The following is a 21,284-nucleotide window of genomic DNA, read 5'->3' as shown; positions in this document are numbered from 1 at the left end:
CAGGTTTTGCCACGTGTCCTAGCACCAACCCAGGGCAGGACCAGCAGCGACTCCGCGCTGTAACTTCGCTGCCTTCTATTTAAAGACTCTGCCCTGAGTCAGGAGAAGCGAGAGCTGCTGGGGATGACAGTTGCTTCAGGCAACCCTGGGGAGGACAGGGTCGGGGGTAAAAATCACCGGCGAGGGCCTGAGCTGGGGAAGGCATGGAGGGGTACCGCGGCACCGAGAGTGACAGGGCGTCTGAGACCTCGTCTTTCGTAGAGGATGAAGAAGAAGAGGAGGAGGAAGAGGAGGAGGAAGAAGAAGAGGAGGAGGGGGAGGCTGTGGACCCAGAGGAGGCAGAGGAGCTGACTAACAGGTACTGCCCCGCCAGGGACTCAGCCTCGGGGAGAGCTGGCAGCTCCATCCCAAAACACCAGCCCAGGGGATGCCAGGGTGGGGCCCAGAGCTGGTTTTGGTGCCTTTCCCTGTTCCCTTCCCCAAATGCTGTAGATAAAAAGATGGGGGGGGGAGGTGGGGGGGCTGGGGGGGTGGGGAAGGGGGAGGGCTGATAATGGGGGGCTCTTTGGATGTCTACGGCTGTAATTAAGTTTTGTGCAGCAAGAACCTGGCCCGAGTTCCCTGAAAGCTTTTCTATTTAAAGATCTTATGGCATGACAGCTCAAATGGCATCTCCCTCTTCTCCTCCCTCCTTGGCTGACTCTTTGTCACATATCGATCTTAAATGCTCTGCAGATTTGCTTGTCAGGGAGAAAATGGTCAAAGATTATAATAGCACAGTGAAATTTGTTCCTTTTTATGGCCTTTCTTCCTTCCCTCTTGTCCCTGCCTCTTCAATCTCTTCCTCAAAAAAGGGAAAACTTGTATGTACTCACCACCGGTGGTCGTGACGTGTAGCTAATTTTAGGGGTGGAATAAGGAATATTTTATCATTTTGATTTTTTTTCCCTCCCCTTAACTGTTGCACAGGAACAGTTTGTTGTCTTAATGTTGCACTCCCACCATCAGGAAAATAACGAGCGAGACAGTGGCCGGGTGCCCAGCACATGGCCCCGGTCCTGCGCAGGATGCAGAGGCGTCTGCAACCCGATCCATGCGGACGGTATCCTCCAGCCGTGCCAGCACTGTTGGGTTCCAAAAGAGACCATGAGGCCTGAGAGTCCCCCAGCACGTATCGGGTTGCAGGATTTCTTCCCTGTCTTGAGTAAAGCCTACTGGTTTGGGGTGGATACTGTAGGAAGAACCAAAGACATTAATGTTGACAACTTAAGGTATTTCCAGAAACCATTTTTTTAAGAAATTTCAGTCATATAGTTCCTAAAACCTCAGTGCTGTGGAGCCACCCTGCATTTACAAACGACTCTGGGTGTATCATAGTTCAGAGTGCTTACTGACATTGCTGATGGTCAACTGGGAGAAAAAAAGATGGCAGAAGAAAGGCTGGGGGTGGGGAGGCTCTCTGCAGCCTAACCCATCCCGAGTGCTGTGGGAATTAAAGCCAGACAGGGAAACATAGCCCAGGACTGTAGGAAAACCACCTCACAGAGGGAATAGAGAGCTAGTTTTCTAAAGTGGGGAGACGCCCCCGCTGTGTAACATTGCTTTCCTCCTGGGGCAGATGTTGACTCTTCAGTCCCATACTGGCAGCGAAGGGTTACATGCTGATAAACACTGCTCACACAATCCTGTGAGAAAATCAACTAAAATTGGTGGAGTGGAGCTACAAGCTGCAGACAGCTCAAACACAACTAAATGGATATTTTTTAATGGAACCTGCAATTAAATGGCTAATAATAAAACTTAAATTGTAAAACATAAGTAGGAATGGCTAACTTTTCCCTTATTGGGAGGGAAATCTGTGTAGCCTCGCAGTTATTTACTGCCTGTGCTGGGAGGCTGACTTCTCCACGAGTGCCTGTTAGTTCCTCCCCACAGCTGGGTCTTGCTTCTGGCTGGCAGTTTCCATGCAAACTTGGGCATTGCATTTCACCACTTAATTAAATCACAGCAACCATTCCCCTCAGCTCTCACTTACATTAAGTATTGCAGAGTTTATCTCTATCCTTAACTATCTTACTAATATGAGAGGTCAAAGTCTACCAGAGAGGTTTTTAACAGCTGTGCTCAGTGGTAACTGGGTACATTTAAATCTAACCGGTTTAATTATATTAAAGGAGATGTAAAATTTTGGGTTTGGCACAGGTACAATAACTGCACCAAGCACTCAGCAATAGCTTAGTAAAGTTAAATAAGACTGAATCTTTAACTGCTTAAATTTTGTTGTTGCAAATGTCAGCACGGTTGTTGAGCTTGAGGCCTTCTCCTGTGCTGAGTGCCTGAGCAGAGCTCCTGGGAGGTGCTGGGTAACCACAAACAGCCCGGCCAAGCCTCTGGGACATACTTAATCAGGCTGTAGGCTAATTATTTGTTGACAAACAGGTTTTCAAGCCCCTGTTGCAGAACAGATTGTGTGTGTGTGTGTGTGTGTGTGTGTGTGTCCTTTGAAAATGTGTCTTAGAGAAGGTGTAACCAATATGCAAACTTGGCTGAAGACAGCCTGCCCTGGACCCTGCCATCACTGATTTATTTTTAACAACCCCAAGCTCTCTTCTGCTTTTGTCTTCCTCCTCTGCATGCAGTTGAACAGCACCTGGTTGTGCAATGTTGCAGTCAGCGGGAAATTCCCCACTGGCTCCTATTTCCACCTTTCAAGCATGCTAAATATCCTCATACCTATTTTGTAAGAGAGTTATGCGGCAAGATGGCTAGCCCAAGGTCAACATGTGCCTGTGTAAAAGAAGCAAAAGAGCCCTGGTGTTCCACTGGGACACCAATCCCTGAGCCCTGACTGACCCACCCCACTTCCACACCAGTCCCTCTGCAGCACCTGCGGGGAACAAAATCCCAAAAGATTCAGCAGAACTTATGACTTGCCCCAAAATTTTGATGCATGCCCATAAAAAGCAGAAAAGTTTGGATTTCACATCTTTATTACCCTTTTAAATATAATCTTTAAATCATTTGGTTTCCTAACACAGGTTTTTATACAAGTAATGAGACCAACATGCAGCATCAGAACCTATAATAAAGATGGGATAAGACATATCCATGTCAGAATAAATACCCCACTGATCTTCAGAGGGTTTATGCAATATTTTCTTGCCTTTGGGCATTTTACTATCTCAGATAGATGGATCGTGGCAGATGTCTTTTGCTTCTAGGTCCATGTAGAATTAATCATTGAATTGTAGAATGGTTTGGTTTGGAAGGGACCTTAGAGACCATCTAGTTCCAACCCCCCTGCCACAGGCAGGGACACCTGCCACTATACCAGGGTGCTCCCAGCCCCGTCCAGCCTGGCCTTGAACCCTTCCAGGGAGGGGGCAGCCACAGCTTCTCTGGGCAACCAGTGCCAGCGCCTCACCACCCTCACAGGAAAGAATTTCTCCCTTAGATCTAATCTAAATCTACCCTCTTTCAGTTTAAAACCGTTACCCTTCATTCTATCCTTACACTTGCTGATAAAGGGTCCCTCTCCATCTTTATATTTCTTTCATTTCCTTTCTTTTTTTAGATTAATCTTTTATACAGAAGTAATATTTTGAAAACATGTATTGTGTGTTTTAAGTCAAACATAAGTATGAAGTCAGTAGGTTTTAATTTTTGTGTTGATAATAGTGACAATAAACTGTAGCTATAGGAAGAAAATAGTTTACTGGATAACTGGTTTACATACCCACTGGAATATCTGTGTCTCTAACAACTATATGATGGATGAGCTGCTCTGATACAGTTGTCTCTCAGACTGCTCCTGGTTGATTTCCTTTCGCAGTGGAAAGGTCTCTGGATGAGTCTGTGTTCAGGGCTTACATAAAAAAAAAGACTCTGCAGCCAATTTATATGCATTTCCATGTAGCTGGTTTGCCTGGAATGGGCATGGGGCTCGTTAAGTATTCATTTAGTGGTGACCTGAGATCAGTAAATGGGGAGAAAGTACTGGATTTTTTTTTTTTTTTTTTTTTTTTTGAATTAAGTGGTCCAATCACAAGAAGATGGGAGGTGTGGAAACTTTAGAGCTTTTGAGTGCGGCAGGGCAGAGACTTGAGTGAAAGGGCACCAGGAACAGCTGAATGGGTTGAAACCTTTAGGTGAGGGTGTTGCAGTGGGGAGCGGTGCAAAGGGTGACTCCCACTGCTCATCCCAACCCCTGCCAGCAGCTGCCAACCATGTTTTATTTCTCTTCAACCATTTAGGTAGTATTATCTGAGTCCTTGGTAAAGGACTACATGGTAGTTTACATCTAAAATAACACTCGGACTTCAAGAAGTTCCCCATTAGGACTCAGCAAACTGATGAAGTCACTGTGCAAAGGAAGCCTCCCATCCAGACTGAAGTATCTGTGGAGGGAGCACAGGCATTGAATGAATGACCTGACTGGTAGAGAATCCAGAATGCAGGAGCAAGGCAGGCCTCTGAGGCACGGAGGTGCTGTGGTTTCTCAGGTAGCATCAGAAGCCGCAACTGGCAGTGCCACCAGCCATGATACAACCTGATGTCTGGAAAACATAAAATCAGCACCACAGCAGGTTGTGTCCTTTCCCAGACATTTGCAGGCAACAGGGAAGGAACAAAATGTGTGGGACGGGCCCTGCTCCTGGCTTCCACCTCCTCTTAATAAACATCAGCTTTGTAACAGAGTGAGCAACCATGTTACTGCTTTTAGATAATTATTCATTTGAATTTGGACGCCTGCGTGAGCCACCGTGTTGCCAGAAGGGACATCATTAACACTGGAGGAAGTTAGCAGTAGGTTAACAAGTGAAAGGCTGTGTTTAAAATAGTGACTTTCAGAAGCTCCTAGTCCTCTTGCCCTGAAGAAGCAGATGGATGAGCTATAGCCCTAGGAAATGCAGAGCTGTAAGCAGAGACCTCGCTGAGCATACTGATTGCTGTAGGGGGAAAGGGACAGCATGGTAAAAAGGCAGAAACTACAGGAATGTACAGAACAAAACCACAAACACAGACAAATAAAGTATTTCCTTCAACTGGGGAGGCAAGCTGTCCAATACCAATTTCCACCTCCCCTGCACTGTGCCTGCAGGGCTGAAGTAGGAGCCTTCAGGGAATGAGAGATCTTGTCAGTGCAGGCCACTGCCACAGCTTGACAAGGCAGTCATTTTATCTGAGTTGTTTTCAGCTTGCAAAGTGTTATGCAGCAAATGGCAAAAAATTCTGATGATACCAGGAGTGACAAGGTCTGATGTGAAGAGGATGAAGGGAGGATCTGGAGGATTTTAGAAAGCTGATGGGCTGGCTATGCTTCTCTGAGACGGTGGATGGTGTAGCACAGATGGATGGACCTCACGCAGTGTGTCTGAACATGACTGCTCTGGCAACTGGGAGGTGAGCACCCTTCCCTGCTACGATACATAAGGTAACATGTGCCCAGCATGCCAGACCAGACTGGAAATCTGAAATACCAGTGGACACAGCACAGAAGTCATAGTGAGAAGCAGAGTGATGTGAGAAGCAGAAGGAGGCAATAAGAAAAATCTGGTTTTGAGCTATTATGACGGGAAGCACAAAACTGGTTGTCAGTGCCTTCAAGAATTATAAAAGGTTAGAGTCAATGTCCTAGCAGGAAAATAACAGACTGACAGCACACATGCTGATAGGATTGGGTGTGAAATGTTTACGTGGAAAAAAGGCAGCACTGTTTTTTGTCCCTGAATGTCAGTGGCTTTCAGTCTGTATTTATGGAGCTGAAACATTGTAAATGTATTTTTGTAATGGCAGACCTTGCAGCACGCAAATTGTATACAAAACTAGGGCAGTGTTTGGAAGTATATTGGAAGGAAGTGCTTGATTTATGTGCCTTTCATTCTGGTCTTAAAAATATAAAGCACCATCTCACTGCACTGTAGAAGAATATGTGACTACAACCTTGGAAATGAGTCAATGATGGGAATAATTCAAGCTTTTTTCATAGGCAGGTCCAGGGCAGCCCATTCTTATTCACTAATATCAGCTGAATTGGAAGTAATGCTTGATTCTACATGGAGGTAGTACAGAAAAATAGGTTTAAAAGTATATAAGGGTGATTTAGAAGTTGAAAAATCTAAAAAAAAGATTAGTCATCTGATATTGTGGATGCATATAAGACCTGAAAGTTTCCTTAGTACTACTGATATTTGATATCTTTTATTTTTATTTTATTTTGCTATGCCCAAGTCAGCTTAATGTCAAAGCATGAAACTGGCAAAGGAAAACTTAGCAGCAAAATTGTTATAGATTAGATTGTTTTGCTTCTTCCTCTAATGTGTAAATTTTACGTTATGGAGTAATTTTACCTTGCTAGAGAGTACTCCACCAAGGCAGATAATCAGCTGTACATCCTGGGTTTTGTGTTTGTTTGGGGGCCAGTTTGGGGATATTTTTTGCTTAAGGTGTGATTATTTAGTATTGCACTGTCAGGCTTCCTTTGAACTGTGGGCTTTAGTCTAAGCTATCCTGCTAGTCACAGTCTCCAGGCCAGCCCAGTCACCACAATTGGCTTTAAGCCGCATCACTGGACTTTGGTATCATGTTGTCCTACCAGTGCCTGGTCAGGCTGTTGTCCCACAGGGTGACTTCAGTCTTCAGTTAACACCGAGGACATCAGAGAGGAGATGGTCTGGGCATCAGTCTGCCCAGGCCTCGGCAAGGGCCAGCCCAGGGCAGCTCTTCTCGTTCTGTGCTCTGGAGAGCAAATTCATGGAAAGGTAAGGCTGGCACTGCTAGTACCAGGATTACCTTTTTGTTTCTGATAGGTACTGCGCAGTTTTGCTGAGTGAACTTTACAGTCTTTATGGTTCAGACAGTTTGCTTGGTGGAGCGATTACGGCTCTCCTCAGGATCTCCTCTTCTTCAGAAGACCTCTGCCTTCTGCCAGGTGCTCGGTGCCCTCCGGAGCGATGCTGACTGCTTCTCCGGGGTGCTCCCCCACCTCGCCCGCAGCCGTTTCTGGCACCCACGTGGTGCTGGGTCACAGCCTGTGGCCCTTGGTCAGACAGGTTCTGCTTCTCCCATCCATGGTCACAAGACGGATTTCTTTGCTCTTGATGAAGAAGTGCTTTATCCTAAACACCTGGAAAGTGACCCTTCCCTCTGTTCTATGGAAGCAGGAGGTTGTGTGGCCACAGGTTTGCATCCTTCCATGGGCGTGACACAGACTTCACCATTTCTCCTCTACTGAAGCCTCTGCCTTTGCCAGCAGATACTCTGCCTTTTTCTCCATCATCTATTAATATGATTTCCCTAAATGAACTACTGTCTACTCAAGAGATATTGGGGTTGAGTGTTTTGATTACCTTTTCTATACTTTTTTTTTTTTTTTTAATTAATATTGCAACCCTAAAAATACTTTATTTAAAAAAAAAAAAATAGGCTATGTTTTTCAACTGGTTTTGCTATTCTTTACACTCTTATTTCTAAGACTGTTTGTTTTTTTCCTAAAGCTTCCCAGAAAACATTTATCCAGCCTTTTTTTTTTTGAACTGAGAGATATTTGATTACAGCATATGATAGCATACTGATTACATATTGTAGGGTTTAAAGTTAGCTTTATAAAACATTGTTATTTTATTTGGGGAGGACTCAGTATGTTGAATGTTTTCTAAATTACTTTGTTAAATATGTAGAGTGCTTAGAGGAAGAAACATATGAGAAAACAGTAACAAGCTAGCGGACAGATTCTCAACTCCTCTGAGCATTGTATAATCATTTACACTTGGGCAAAGCAAGTGTGGGTGCTATTAAAACACTGACAGTGTCTTATAAGTGTTTAATGCAAGGTTTAAATTATACTGTGAGATAACCACGCACTGGAGAATAGCTTTAGAATCAGCTCGATCTCATACTGGCAAAAGGAGGTCGGATCAAAAACTGGTTTTCCTGCATTGTCAAGAGCATTTAAACACCTCCCCTTCACTGAATGAACCTTGAAACATGCAGCTTTACAAAAAATTATCTACAATACATTAATCAGATGAAATATGATTTTGCTTCACTTGTGTTTCAAAATTTATGCACATCCAGTATTTCTACAAGTTTGAAAAGTATTTTTGCTTTAATGCAGACATTTAAGGTTTACTACAATAATTTAATCTCTGTGTTTTTACAGCTTTTTTTTTTCTTTTGTTCCTTTTGTTTTTAGTTTAAAAGATCTTATCCAAAGTGAAGATGTGAAACCCAAGCTGCAGTACATCATGACTAACCCTTCCTTTTCTATGGTAACAGTTCAAAGTGAAGATAGTGGGATAACCTGGGAAACCAGCTCAAGCAGATGTTCTACTCCCTGGGCCTCAGAAACTAGTACAACTTCTGATCTTTACAGTATGGAAAGTTCACCGGTAGGTTCTCCTCCAGGAAAAGTAATCTTTATTATGGATGAAGGTAAGATTGTTCGGAAAAGGAAGCTCAAAGCTTCAAATAGGGTGCCAATGGCTACAAGCCTGAAGAGAGGCCAGAGCAATAAAAAACGTGACTCTTCTGGAATGCAGAGGCAAGAACCAAGAACTGTTCTAGGAGATGTGCAGGCCTCGATGTTGAATGTTGAACAAGTGGAAACACAAGACACGGATGAGGAAATGCTGGATGACAAAGAAGATCTGGAGAACATCACAGAAGAGACAGTAAAACGTGCTCCGATAAGATCAATATTTAGAGAGAGCAAACTGAGAAAAGTAGGGCCGATCCTTGGAGGACCAGTACAAGCTAGAATCCAGCTGTTCAACTCAATTTTTGGTGGAACTGGGCCAGTCCCTGAAATATTAGAGAAAACCATAATCCAGAGAAGTAACTCAGTTTCAGGAGATTCTGAACAGTTCCTTGAAACATCAGTAAAAGAAAGATTGCAGAAGTTCAGTTCACTTTCAGAAGCAACACATCCAAAACCTCTCCAGAAAGCAAGAAGTAGAAATAGGGAGCAAAGTCAACGACCCACAGCACATGCAAATCAAAGCTGTTCTTCATCAACAACACCTCTTGAAAAACGGCTTACTAATAAAGATGATGTTTCCTCTGAAAATACTAAACCCCTTAAAATGAAAGATAAACCAAGCAGGTTTTCAAGCTTTGGTGCAGAAACGTCTCTTCAACATGAAGAAAGAAAAGACAGACAATCTCTTTTGGAGACTCCAGATCAGGTATCAGGACATTCACTGAAGTCCTGGCCCCCTGAAGAAGCCAGGAAGCAGCAAAGCTACTCACCTGTGGTCAAAACATCAATAACAGAGCAAACAGCCTCCGTTTCATTAGAGTCTGACGATAAAACAGAGAAAATAGCACCACTTCCTGCATCTGAAAATGCAAACAATAAACCAGATGAATCCCTGATGAGAGCATCAGGTCATCTAGATGAACCAAAGGAGCAGAAAACTCAGCCCAATTCTGCACCACAGTCTGTTTCAGCAAATTTTGTTAATCACTTAGATAGACAAAATACCCAGCCAATTTTGCCTACAGCATCTGTGTCAGAACATCCTGAGAAGGAAGCACAGAAGTCAGCAGTTCAGTCTTACTTACCTAGTTCTCCATCAGCTAAATCCAAATATTCCGCTCTGTCTGAAACAAGACAGGAGGATGTTCTTCCTCAGTCATCAGAAACTGCACAATCTGAGTCTGAAAATGTGCTTTTACCACATTCTGTAGATGAAACAGAGAAGCAAGAAACTGAGTGTCATTCGTCAACAGCTGCACTGTCAGAAACTGAGCCTTCAGGTCTATTGTATTCTTCTAAAAAAAAAGAGGGTCAAAAGACCCCACCACCAGAAACCCAAAATGTTCACTTAGAAAAGCAAACAAAGTCCAAACAAGACTTTTCCTCCTCCCTTCAGGAAACAGTGGAGCAAGGAATACAGCTAAATTCACCTATCCCTGAAAAACTAGATTCTAAATATTTTGGCATTTCATATCCTATTGACAGAGAAACAGAAGAAACTCAGAAAACTCCAACTATAAATAAAGCAGTAGATTTGAGTGACCTTGATTTTTGCACTGAAAAAAACAAACAAGCAGAGAGTGTGCAAATGGAGATGGAGCATCCAGATTTCCATTATTCCAGCGAAGAAATAGAGGAATTGGAGAGAACACAGATGGAGGCAGAGTATCCAGACTTCTCTCTTTCCAAGGAAGTAACAGAGGAATTGGAGACTGCACAGCTGGAGGTGGAACATCTGGACTTTTCCAGGGAAGAAATGGAGGAATCTGAAAGTGCACAGCTGGAGACAGAGCATCCAGATTTCTTATATTCCAGAGAAGAAATAGAGGAATCAGAGAGTGCAAAACTGGAGGCAGAATATCCAGAACTGCTCTTTTCCACAAAAGAAACAGAGGAATCTGACAATGTACAGCTGGAGGTGGAGCATCTAGATTTCTTGTATTCCAAGGAAGAAACAAAAGAATTGGAGAGTGCCCACCTGGAGCCAAAGCAGCCAAACTTACTGTATTCCATGGAACAAACAGAGGAACTGGACAGTTCACAACTGGAGGCAGAGCATCCAGAATTTTTTTTTAAGAAAGAAACAGAAGAATCAGGGAGTGCACAGCTGGAGATGGAGCACCCAGACTTTTCTTTTCCTGGGGAAGAAATGGAGGAATCTGAAACTGCACAGCTGGAGGAATGTCATCCAGACTTTTCTTTATCAAAAGAAGAAGTGGAGGAATCAGAAAGTGCACAGCTGGAAACGAAAAATCAGATTTTATTTTCCACAAAAGAAGCAGAAAACGAAAAATCTGTTCCTTTTGAACTGGAACAGCTAGAGTCTTATTCCCCTGAAGAAGCAGAGCAAGAAGAAACAGCACAACTTGTGCTGATACCTTCAGATTTGCCATGTTTGATGGAAGAAGCAGAGAAAGAAAACATTACAGAACTCCAGTTGGTACATCCAGATATATTTGATTCCACCAGAAGAGCTGAGACACAGCAAACAGGGTATCTGGAAACACATTCAGATTTACCATATCCCATGAATAAAACAAAGCAGCAAAAAATGGCACAGGCAGATTTGGACAATTCTCTTAGGTCATATTTTGCTGACAAAGGAGAACAGCTGCAGCCTGTACAGCAGGATTCACAACCTGGAGGTAAGCTGGATTCCCATGCAAAGGGAATGCAAGGAGAAATTATTCAACTGCAGTCAGAGCATCCAGTTTTATCATATTCTATGGGAAAAGAACAGCAACATAAAATCTCACAGCTGAGGGCAGAACACCCAGAGACATCATATTCCACTGGCAAAACAGAACAATGGGAAATATTGCAACCGAAGTTGGAACAAGCAGATTCACCATATTCCCAGGGAGAAGCAGCACAAGATGCTGCACAAATAGACTTAGTAGGTCCAGAGCCATCATGTTTCATTAGTGAAGCAGAGAAATATGAAAATGTACAACTAGCTTCAGAAGATAAGGATTTCTCATTTACCATTGGAGAAGAAAGACAAAAAGTAGTGGAGTCGGGATCTTTGGGGTCCTCACAGTCGATTGACAGAGCAAAGACCCGGGAAATGGCGAAAATGGAGCAGGAGCAGTTCCTTCCCTCCTGTTCCACTGCTGGTAATCAGCAACAGGAAACACCACCACTGGATGTGGCCCCGACAGGTATATTATACTCCTTTAGCAGAATGGAGAAACAATATATAGCACAGAAAGAGCTGGAACAGCAGGAAACAACCCAACAAAAAACTATGCAAGTGGAAATGGAGTATTCAGATTTGTCAGAAACCTGGAGTAAAGAAGAGCCACAGGTCATACATCAAACTAATTTGTCACAGCAAGAAATAGCTAAACCAGAAACAGTGCATCCATCTTTGCTGTGTTCTTTCAGTGAACAAATACCAGAAGAAATGCAAGCAGAGCCAGAACAGACGTCTTATGTAAGTACAGAAATGCAGGAGGAAATGACACAACACAAATCAGAGCAATCAATTCTCTCCTGTTTTACTGGCAAAGCAGAGAAACCAGAAGTATCACATCCAGAGCCAGAACAAACATTTTTGCCATCTTCCAGTGGAAAAGAAGCTCCACTGGAAATGGAAATGAGTTCAGAAAATCCACATTTGCCCTATTTCTTTCATGAAGCTGAACAACAAAAAAAGTTGAAACATCCAACCTTACCGTTTCATTCGAAACAAGAAGAAACTGCACCGCTGATGATGGAACATCCAGATTTTTCATGCAACAGTGGTGAAGCAGAACCAAACAACATCACAGAGCAAGAGTCAGGACATCCAGAGCTCTCATGCTCCATGGGAGAAGCACAACGACAATCAGAACCTTTGGATTCACCAGGGACCCTTGGCAAAGCAGCACAAGATGAAAGTATGGAAGTGGAATTTAAATGCCCAAATTTGTCATGCTCTGATGGCAAAAGAAACCAGCAAGAAACTTCACAATTGGATTCAAAATATCCAGATTTATCACTTTCCTTTGGTGTGGCCAAAGGACAAGCAACTCAAGAGTTTGAACCTAAACATCAAGAATTGCCTAAATTGGCTAGAAAAAGAGCTTCTCCAGAAACTGCACAAATACAGTCAAAACATCTAGATTTTACACATTCCCCTGGCAAAACAAGTGAGCCAGAAATTGCAATACAAGAAATGAAGCATCCTGATGCAGTGGAATTCTCACATACTGCTGATGAGACAAAGCAACAAGAAGTAGTGCTGTTGGATCAGAAACACCAAAAAATTTCTGTTGACAGAGAAAAGCAGGAGCAAATCACAAAATGGCAGCTAGAGCAAGAAAAGTTATCACATTCTCCTGGTAAAACAAAGCAATTAAAACATAGCAAAGAGGACTTGGAACAACCAGATGTATCATTTTTCACTGATGAGCTGGATGATGAAATGGCCCCACTAGAGTCAGAGCACCCTGACACGACACATCCTCTGGACAGCACAGAGGTGCGACAAACAGTACGACAAGAAACAGAGCAAACTTACCCCTTTGGAAAAGCAGAACAGAAAACAGTTCAGCCAGAGGTAGAAATTCCACATTTGGCCCATTCTGTGGGTACAGCAGCAGCAGAAGAAGAAATGGCAGAGCCAGGGCAGGGACATCCTGACTTTTCTCATTCTGTTTTCAAAGCAGGACTGCAAACTGTACAGCAGAAACCCAAACACCCTGATCTAGCATGTTCCCTTAACGAAGTGCAGAAGATGACCCGGCTGGGGTTGGAAGATCCAGATGGGTTGTATGTTCATGAGAAAACAGAGCAGTTCCCACCTGCCCAGCTGGAGTTGGGCCACACAGACTTGGCATTCCCTGCTGACGGAGTGGGGCAGCGAGGCGGGGAGCACACAGCCTTGGGACGCCCTGATGAGGGATGGTCTGTCAGCAGAACAGAAGAGCACCCACAAGCTGCAAAAGAAAAGACAGGAGCTCCATCGCATAGCGGAAAAGCGGAGCAAAGAGAAATGGCAAAACCAGAGCCAAAGCATCATGATTTATCATATTCTATTGATGAAACACAAACACAAGAAACTACACAACTGGTGATAGGAAAACCAGATCTATCATCTTGGACTGGCAAAACAGAAGGAGCACAAACTGCTCAAGAGGATCTGCCAGGCTGCTTACATTCTTTCAAAAAACCTGCACAAGACAAGAAAGCACAGCCTGAATTGGGACATTCAGAGTTACCTTATTCTGTTAGTGAAGCAGAACAAGAAACTGCACATGTGAAATCAAACTGTTCAGATTTATTGGCTGACAGATTAGAACAACATGGAATCATACAACCAGAGGCGGAAATAACAGATTTATCATGTTCAATTGGTGAAACACAGCAACTTCAAACTGTTGCAGTGGATTTGGAGTATCCAGGTTTATTGCATTCCACTGGCACAGTACAGCAACAAGAAAAGATTCAATCAGAACAGGAACAGCCAGGTGATTTTTCATCATCTCTCAGCAAAGAGCAGCAATGGAAAGGCACAGGAATGCAGGCAGAACACCCTGAGCTACAGTGCTCTATGGGGAAAACCAAAGGACTGCAACATTCCCAAGCAAAATCAAAATGTGCAGATTTGTCATTCTCTGTTGGCACAGCAGAACCTCGTAAAGCAACACATCCAGAGTTGAAAGAACATGATTTGTTCCATTCTTTTGTCAAAACAAAGTCACCATGGGCTGCCCCACTGGAGTCTGAACATCCAGGCATCTCGGATGCCATGGGCAAAGTACCACACCCTGATTTGTCCTCTTCTGTTAGTGAAGAAAAACAAACTGCACAACTGGAGGTCAAAGAGGAGAGGGGAAATTATACATTATACCCAGAGGAAACAGTACGATTGAAATTGGAACAGCCAATGTTTTCAAGTTCTTGTAGCACAGTAGAGCAACCAAATAGGGGCCCGCTGAAGGGGGAATTCCCAGACTTCTTGTATTCCCCTGGGATAAAAGATCAACAGGAAATGGCAAAACTAGAGTTGGAGCATTCAGATTTATCATATTCATCTGATAAAACACAGCACCAAGAAACCACACAAATTGGGTTAGGACAAACAGATTTATCACCTTGCCCTGGGAAGTCAGAACAACCACAAACTGTTCAGGTGGAAACAGAGCATCAGGGCTTGCTCCATTTCACTGGCAAAATAGAACCACAAGGAACAGCACAACCAGAGGTTGAGCATGCATATTTGTCATATTCCAGTGATAAACTGGAGCAGACGCCAGCTACACAATGGAAATCAGAGCAGCCTGTAACACCCCATCCCACTGGAAAAACAGAGCAACAAGGAATGGCACATCCAGAGCAGGAACTTCCCAGTTTATCGTATTCCATTTGCAAAACACTGTCACAAGAAGCAACACAAATAGACCACAAATTAGGGCAACAAGATTTAACATATGCCCTTGGTAAAACAGATGAAATTCAAACTGTGCAAGGTGAACTGGAACATACAGGTTCATTGTACTCTTCTGGTAAAACAGAACAAGAAATGGTATTGCCAGAGTTGCAACACCTGCAGCTATCTTATCCTGTTAGAAAAACAGAAGAGGAAGCTCCCTATCAGAAATCAGACTATCCAGATTTGAAATATTCTATTGGTCAACAAGAGCACCTTGAAGTTGAACAACTGAAGTTGGAAGAAATGGATTTACCCTATCCAGCTGGCAAATCAGAGCACTCACAACCTGCCCAAGAGGTACTGCAACAGCCAGTGCTTTTGGAGTCCTTCAGCAAACTAGAGGAAAAGGGAATGGCCTATCCTGGCTTTTTGCACTCCCTTGGTGAAGAAAAGCAGAAACTAACTTCACAGTTAGAGCAACCAGGTTTATCACATTCACTTGCCAAAACAGAAAAACAGGAAACTGCACAATCAGGGTTCGTGCCTTCTGATTTTTCATATTCCACAGGAAGAGCAGAGCAGTTGCAACTAGAACGACTAAAATCAGAACATCCAGATTTGTCATACTCTCTTGGCAAAGAAGAGACTCATGGAATTAAACCACCAGATTTATTGTACTCTTATGGCAAAGCAGAGCAACCACAGACTGCCCAGCTGGAGCACCCAAAGACATCATATTTCATGGGTGAAACAAGGTGGAAGGATGGGGCTCAACCTGAACAGCAATGCATTAATTTGCAGTATGCTATTGTTGAAACAGAGCAACCAGAAATACCCTCTGTATCACATACATTTGGCAGAATCAAGGAGCAGGGAACTGCACAACTGAACTTTGAACAATCAGATTTATTAAATCCTACTGACAAAGCAGAAAAGCATGAAACAGCCTCACTGAGAACAGGACATTCAGAGAATAGAGTTACTGGGGCTACTTCATCTCAAATTGCTCAGCTGGAAACCAAACAAGATTTATCTTTTTTCACTGAAGAAGCAGAGAGCCAAAAAATTCAAGCATATTCATGTCCTCCTGAACAAACAGTGCCTGTACCTTTGGGTGTTTCACATTCTGTCTCTGAAACAAAACCAGAAGGAAGTCCAAAGTCCTCACCTGTAACTGGAGGCCTGTCCCCCAAGCACTTGGATTTATCTTACACTCAGTGTAAAACACAGCAGTCAGAAACTGCCCAGCCTGAGTCAGGTTTCTTCTTTGCAAGAAAAGAAGCAGAGAATACAAAAAAACATTTACATTTGCCTGAGGCTGCACAGTCAGAGGCTGAACATGTAATTTTACCTGAAACAGAGAGAGAACAGAGTCCACATTACTTCCATACAACTGTACAATTAGAATCTGAACAATTAACAGATAAAGCTCTAGAAAGTCAAGATTATTTAACTTTACCTCCCAAACTGGAGTCTGAACCTTCAGTTCCATTTTATTCAGCTGATGAAACACATCAGCAAGAATTTCCACTTTATTTGAAGCCAGGCTCTGAGTATTTGGTTCCCACACGGTCCCTTGCTGAACAAGAAAAGCAAAGCATGCAGTCACTTATTCCCCAGTCTGAACAATCAGAGTGTAAACATGTAATTCCACCACATGATGAAGAAGAATTGCAAAAAATTCAGCTCCATTCACCTAAAACAAGCTTGAAGACAGTGCAGTTGGAGAGTATGTCTCTAATGCACATACAAGACCAAGATGAGCAAAAATCTCAAGATCATTTGTTGGACACAAACTATTTGTCATCAGAGCAGCTAAGAAGTACACCCAAATTCACTACTGAGCAAAATAAGCAAGAAATTCAACCTAATGTGCAGACAGTGTTAAGGTCGGTGACCACAGAGTCTGAGGTGACTGCTGCAACAGACCAGCAAGTGGTGTCATCAGATTCGTTTGTACCATTTCATACATTACCTGAAAAGCTCGTGTCAGTGGCTTTCACTGATGATGAAGAGAAACAAAGTATTCCATCCTCTTTATCTGACATAGTAGGCATGCTTGGGAAGCAATCTAACATAGTTTCAGGCATTTATACTGAAGGAGAGGATAGATGTGGAAAGCAACAAGATTTTGCAGACCAAAAGCATACATCCTTAGAGCATCTGGGAGCTGTTTCATCAGGTCTTGTTTATGAAACTGTGACACACAAACCTCAACAGGGCAGCTGCTCTTTGGGAGAGATGCAGTCTGCTAGCTCTAGTTCTGATGAAAAGCAGAATCCAGATATTCCATCTTTTGGGCTAGCTAGCTGGCTGGCAGAAGAGGTGAGAGCTCATTCAATTAGTCCAATAAGAGCTGCAGAAGTAGACAGGCAAGGAATTCAGCTTTCTCCAAAGGAAGCTTCTGATTTTGGATCAAAACAATTCCCAGCTGGAAGTTGCACAGAGCTTACAGTTCACGGTGCTACAAAGAATAGAGGACATATATTTAGAGTTTCTGATTCAGTGTCAAGTGAAATTTCCCACAGAACATCCTCAGACACTAGTCACAGAACACAAAGTAATGATTTACCATCTCTGGTAGGAGATAATCCAGGTCCACACAATGTTCCAGAGCAGGAAAACAGCATTGGAAACCCTACAAAAATGGACACAATGCAACATCCAGAGGTAGACAAACTTTCTGAAGCACCTGAACATTATCTGAGAGAAGAGGAAGAAATGGAACATGAAAGCACTGTAGAAGAGAGTCAGCATGCTCCAGAGACTACTGAACAAAAAGATCTATTTAATATAATTTCAGAAGGTTATGAAATACTCAATATTCATGCTCCAACTCATATTTTTTCTGTTGATCAAGAAGAAAGTGAACACATGCCAGATAAATTAGAATACTTGGAAACAGATCCTTCATTTAAAAGAAAATTAGCTGATGATGGCCATAGACCCCTAGCTTCTGGAACAACCACAGAAATTTCAGAAAGCTTTGTGTTGGAAAAGCCTGCAAGCCATGAACTAGAAGATTTGGTCAAAAATTATGATGTTGAGGAAACTGGAGGAACACAACAAGAAAATCCCACGTTGCCAGAAAACAATAATAATGCAATGTTGTATCCTAATAATGGTATGGCCGATATGGATTATTTTGAAAAATATACATTAATTGATGACAAGACCCCAGTTAAGCCACATTTTGAAAGACCAAGTTCATTGTTTCCTGTGACAGAAGATCCCAGTGAAAATGAACCTGTGGAAGAAGCCACATCTTTTAAAGAAAGTGCTGAGGTAGATACTTTGGAAGAAGAATTTTCCTTACTTGAGGATCTAGATGAAGTCTTTTACGGTACTGTGAGAGGAGAAAGCAAAATGCAGTCCTATGCAGATGCTCCAAAACCTTTACCTCTGCAGAAATCAATTGATACTAGCAGTAAAAAGGTTACAAATGTAGAAGATGAACGGAAGTCACCAGGGACCCCACTCTTTGATTCAGAAGAAGGTGTACTAGAACGATCTCTGTTGTTCCCTACCACAGTTGCTGCAGTTAATCCAGAGCTTCTAGAGGAGCCACCTGCTCTGTCATTTTTATACAAAGACCTCTATGCAGAAGCAGTAGGTGAAAAGACAAAGGATGAGACACCCTCTGATGAGGAAAGCGGTAATTCTAATGCATCTTTCCCCAGTAGAAATTCAGACACAGATGATGGAACAGGAATATATTTTGAAAAATACATTCTTAAAGATGAAATTCCAAGTAAGGGCATATGCCCTCAAAAAGATCAGATATCAGAAGGTGAGTCCTTTAGTGGAAGAATTTCAGTTCAGAGTTCAGAGGACAAACACAAGAAGGGGACTGGTGATATTCAACATGTCAGAACTGAGATTCTGCCAGAAAAGGGTGCTGTGGAGAGAGAGAAAGTCCAGGTTGACAGTGACATTCAAGCAACAATTTGTAAACCAATGCATGCCATTCCTTTTGGAAGCAAAGTAATTCTTTCAGGTGCAAGAACTGATACCACTGAACAAAGAGAAGAAGAAAATGTACCTGTAGAAACAACTGAGGAGTTGCCAGAGCAATCAAGTCATCAGGCATATAGTCAACTAGTGGATTATCAGGGAGCTGCATATCAAGAAGCTGGTAATAAGCAGGAAGAACAGCATGACATAACAGGAGTTCCTCAAATGGAAAAATATGTCCCATATGTCAGGACTCCTGTTGAAGACAGTGAAGATGATCCGTATACTCAGGAAAATCTTTCCTGTGTTCCTACCATTCAGCAAACAGAGAAGCCAGACTGGCAAAGAGAGGAGCAGCACCCTGATGTTTATGAAGATCTCGCTGAGTCAATGGACTATGATGTGATTACACAAGAAGAACTTTTGCAAGATGAAATATCATCTCAATTAACACAGGAGGAGCTATTATTTGAAGACAGAGACTCTTTTGAGCATGCTGGTGATAGTTATGAATTTGTTAATGAGCCAGAGCAAAGAACACCTGTTGAGCTTGAAGATGCAGGTTTTGTGCTGATGTATCCTGAAAAATCAGCAACAAACATTCCTCAAGTTGAGACACCACAAAGAGAACTGAAGAAAGCACAAGCAGACACGTACTGTTACCACTGCAAATGCCCAATATCTGCTATTGACAAGCTTTTTGGAGAACATAAAGACCATGAAGTCACAACACTAGAAGATGCTGCAACCAAGATGAAGGTAAGAATAAATTTGGGTGAGGGAAGGAGCTACTGAAGTTAATTTTTCCAGACCTCCTGTGTTGCCAGGGGAGAGGCTTCAGGGAGCACTCCAGAGGCTAAGTCACACTATCTATAAAGTAAAAACTGTTCTTAAACACCTTTTAGAGATCTTGAATAGAGACTATCTTATTAAGGTATTCTTTAGAGTCCTAGCTTGCTAAGATGATATCTTTATTTGTTCATAACTATGAATGACCTTGGCTAGATGTAGCTGCTACCAGACTTTCCATTTTCTACCCTCCTCACCTGTGTAAGTTTGTTCTGGTTCATATATGGAGGGGGAGAAATGGGAAGGGTGTTGTTTCAGTGAAAATAAAGTTTTTGTAACAACAGCTCATTTCACTTGACAAGGTACAGAAAATTTCATATGTGAAGACCAGTATCATAAAGTGTTCCCTGTCCCAGTTACACGGGTTGATTGCTCAGTGATGTTAGATGAGTTACACAGTTTACACTGTTTTGTTTTGTTGAAACACCATCCCAATTTTCTATTCAGTTCATGTTCATCTGTGCCAATAGTATTTTAGCTGCAGTGCTGGTAAGGGTTTAGCAAGTCCTACTTCTTCCCACTATGTCTAAGCTGTGCCACTCTAAAAGATAGATAAAAATGCACTCCATTTCTGTAGCCTAATCCTTTGCTACCGACACTAGTGAAAATGCGTTTGTTTCCGTGGAAGCTATTCTTCATTGAACTGTAATTCTGCTTGTGAAAACAGCATGTATGTGATGTCTCACTTTTCCTATATCAGATTTGTTCATGTACAAGTAAACAGATGTTCCTTTCTTGGTTGCCCGCTATTTAATCTCACCCCAGTATCTGAAAGGTGAGATCTCTTTCCTGACACATATTCGGTAGGTGGTAATACAGATTCTGTGTAACTTCACTAAAATTCCAGAATGGCTTGTATCGATGGCATTTATCTTATCTTTATGTTAACTCATATGCAAAAAGAGAAATTAAAAGTAGGAGGAGTCAAAGTGGCAGTTTCAAATACCAGTATTTACAAACTATCTCCATGGTGTGCAGATGTATGACAGCAGAGTTGCTTTTTATGTATGGCCATTCATGCTTGATTTAGAAGTGATAATTAGTCACCAGTAAGTCAGTAACAAAGTCACAGATCCCAGCCATCCCTCACATGTACCTGCATTGCAGTGAGCCAAGTTAAACAGCAAATAAACATCCCATGATATCATTCCCTGGCTGTGGAGCACTGACATGGAGCCAGTATTAAATCTGGCCACAACACAGGCTTGGCTTCATGTGATTTCTAGCACTCAGGGATCAGGTTACTCTGAGACAGCATTTGTGTGTTTCTTGTTACTTCTGTATAGTTACTGAGAAAACATTAAGGTATCAAAATTCTTGCCACCTGAATTTTAACTGCAGGAACATAGCTTCACAGTAAATGAAATGAGCTATGAATAGCATTTGTCAGATTTTATAGGTTATCTTGACAAACAGAAGTTTGCCTCTGAATCTTGGTGATTTTCCCTAATTATTTATAAAGTGAGCTTTCAGTGGTACAGTCCAATGTGACATTTCTAATTAATGGAAATTCATATGCTAGTTTTCAACAGCTCTAGCTGTAGAAGTTTGCCATAATAGGAAGCTGTTACCATAGAAAGTTAACCTTCCTTTTAGATTTATGCCAGCTAATTAAAAACTAAATATTTTTATAAATTATAAATT

General features: G+C 42.4%; 1 protein-coding gene across 1 annotated transcript in view; it reads left to right on the top strand.

The window, feature by feature from the left end:
• Positions 1-203: 203 nt before the first annotated feature.
• CMYA5 (cardiomyopathy associated 5) overlaps positions 204-21,284 on the top strand; it is a 46,178-nt gene continuing 25,097 nt past the window's right edge. The window contains exons 1-3 of the mRNA XM_042804709.1: positions 204-358; positions 8,195-14,427; positions 15,331-19,550. Of these exons, the coding sequence (XP_042660643.1) occupies positions 204-358; positions 8,195-14,427; positions 15,331-19,550 (10,608 nt within the window). The remainder of the gene's footprint in view (positions 359-8,194; positions 14,428-15,330; positions 19,551-21,284) is intronic.

Source organism: Tyto alba, unplaced genomic scaffold, assembly GCF_018691265.1.
Source record: "Tyto alba isolate M040663 unplaced genomic scaffold, T.alba_DEE_v4.0 Super-Scaffold_42, whole genome shotgun sequence".
NCBI lineage: Eukaryota > Metazoa > Chordata > Aves > Strigiformes > Tytonidae > Tyto > Tyto alba.
Note: the sequence above shows the minus strand (reverse complement) of the source record. Positions and strands in the feature narration are given on the sequence as shown.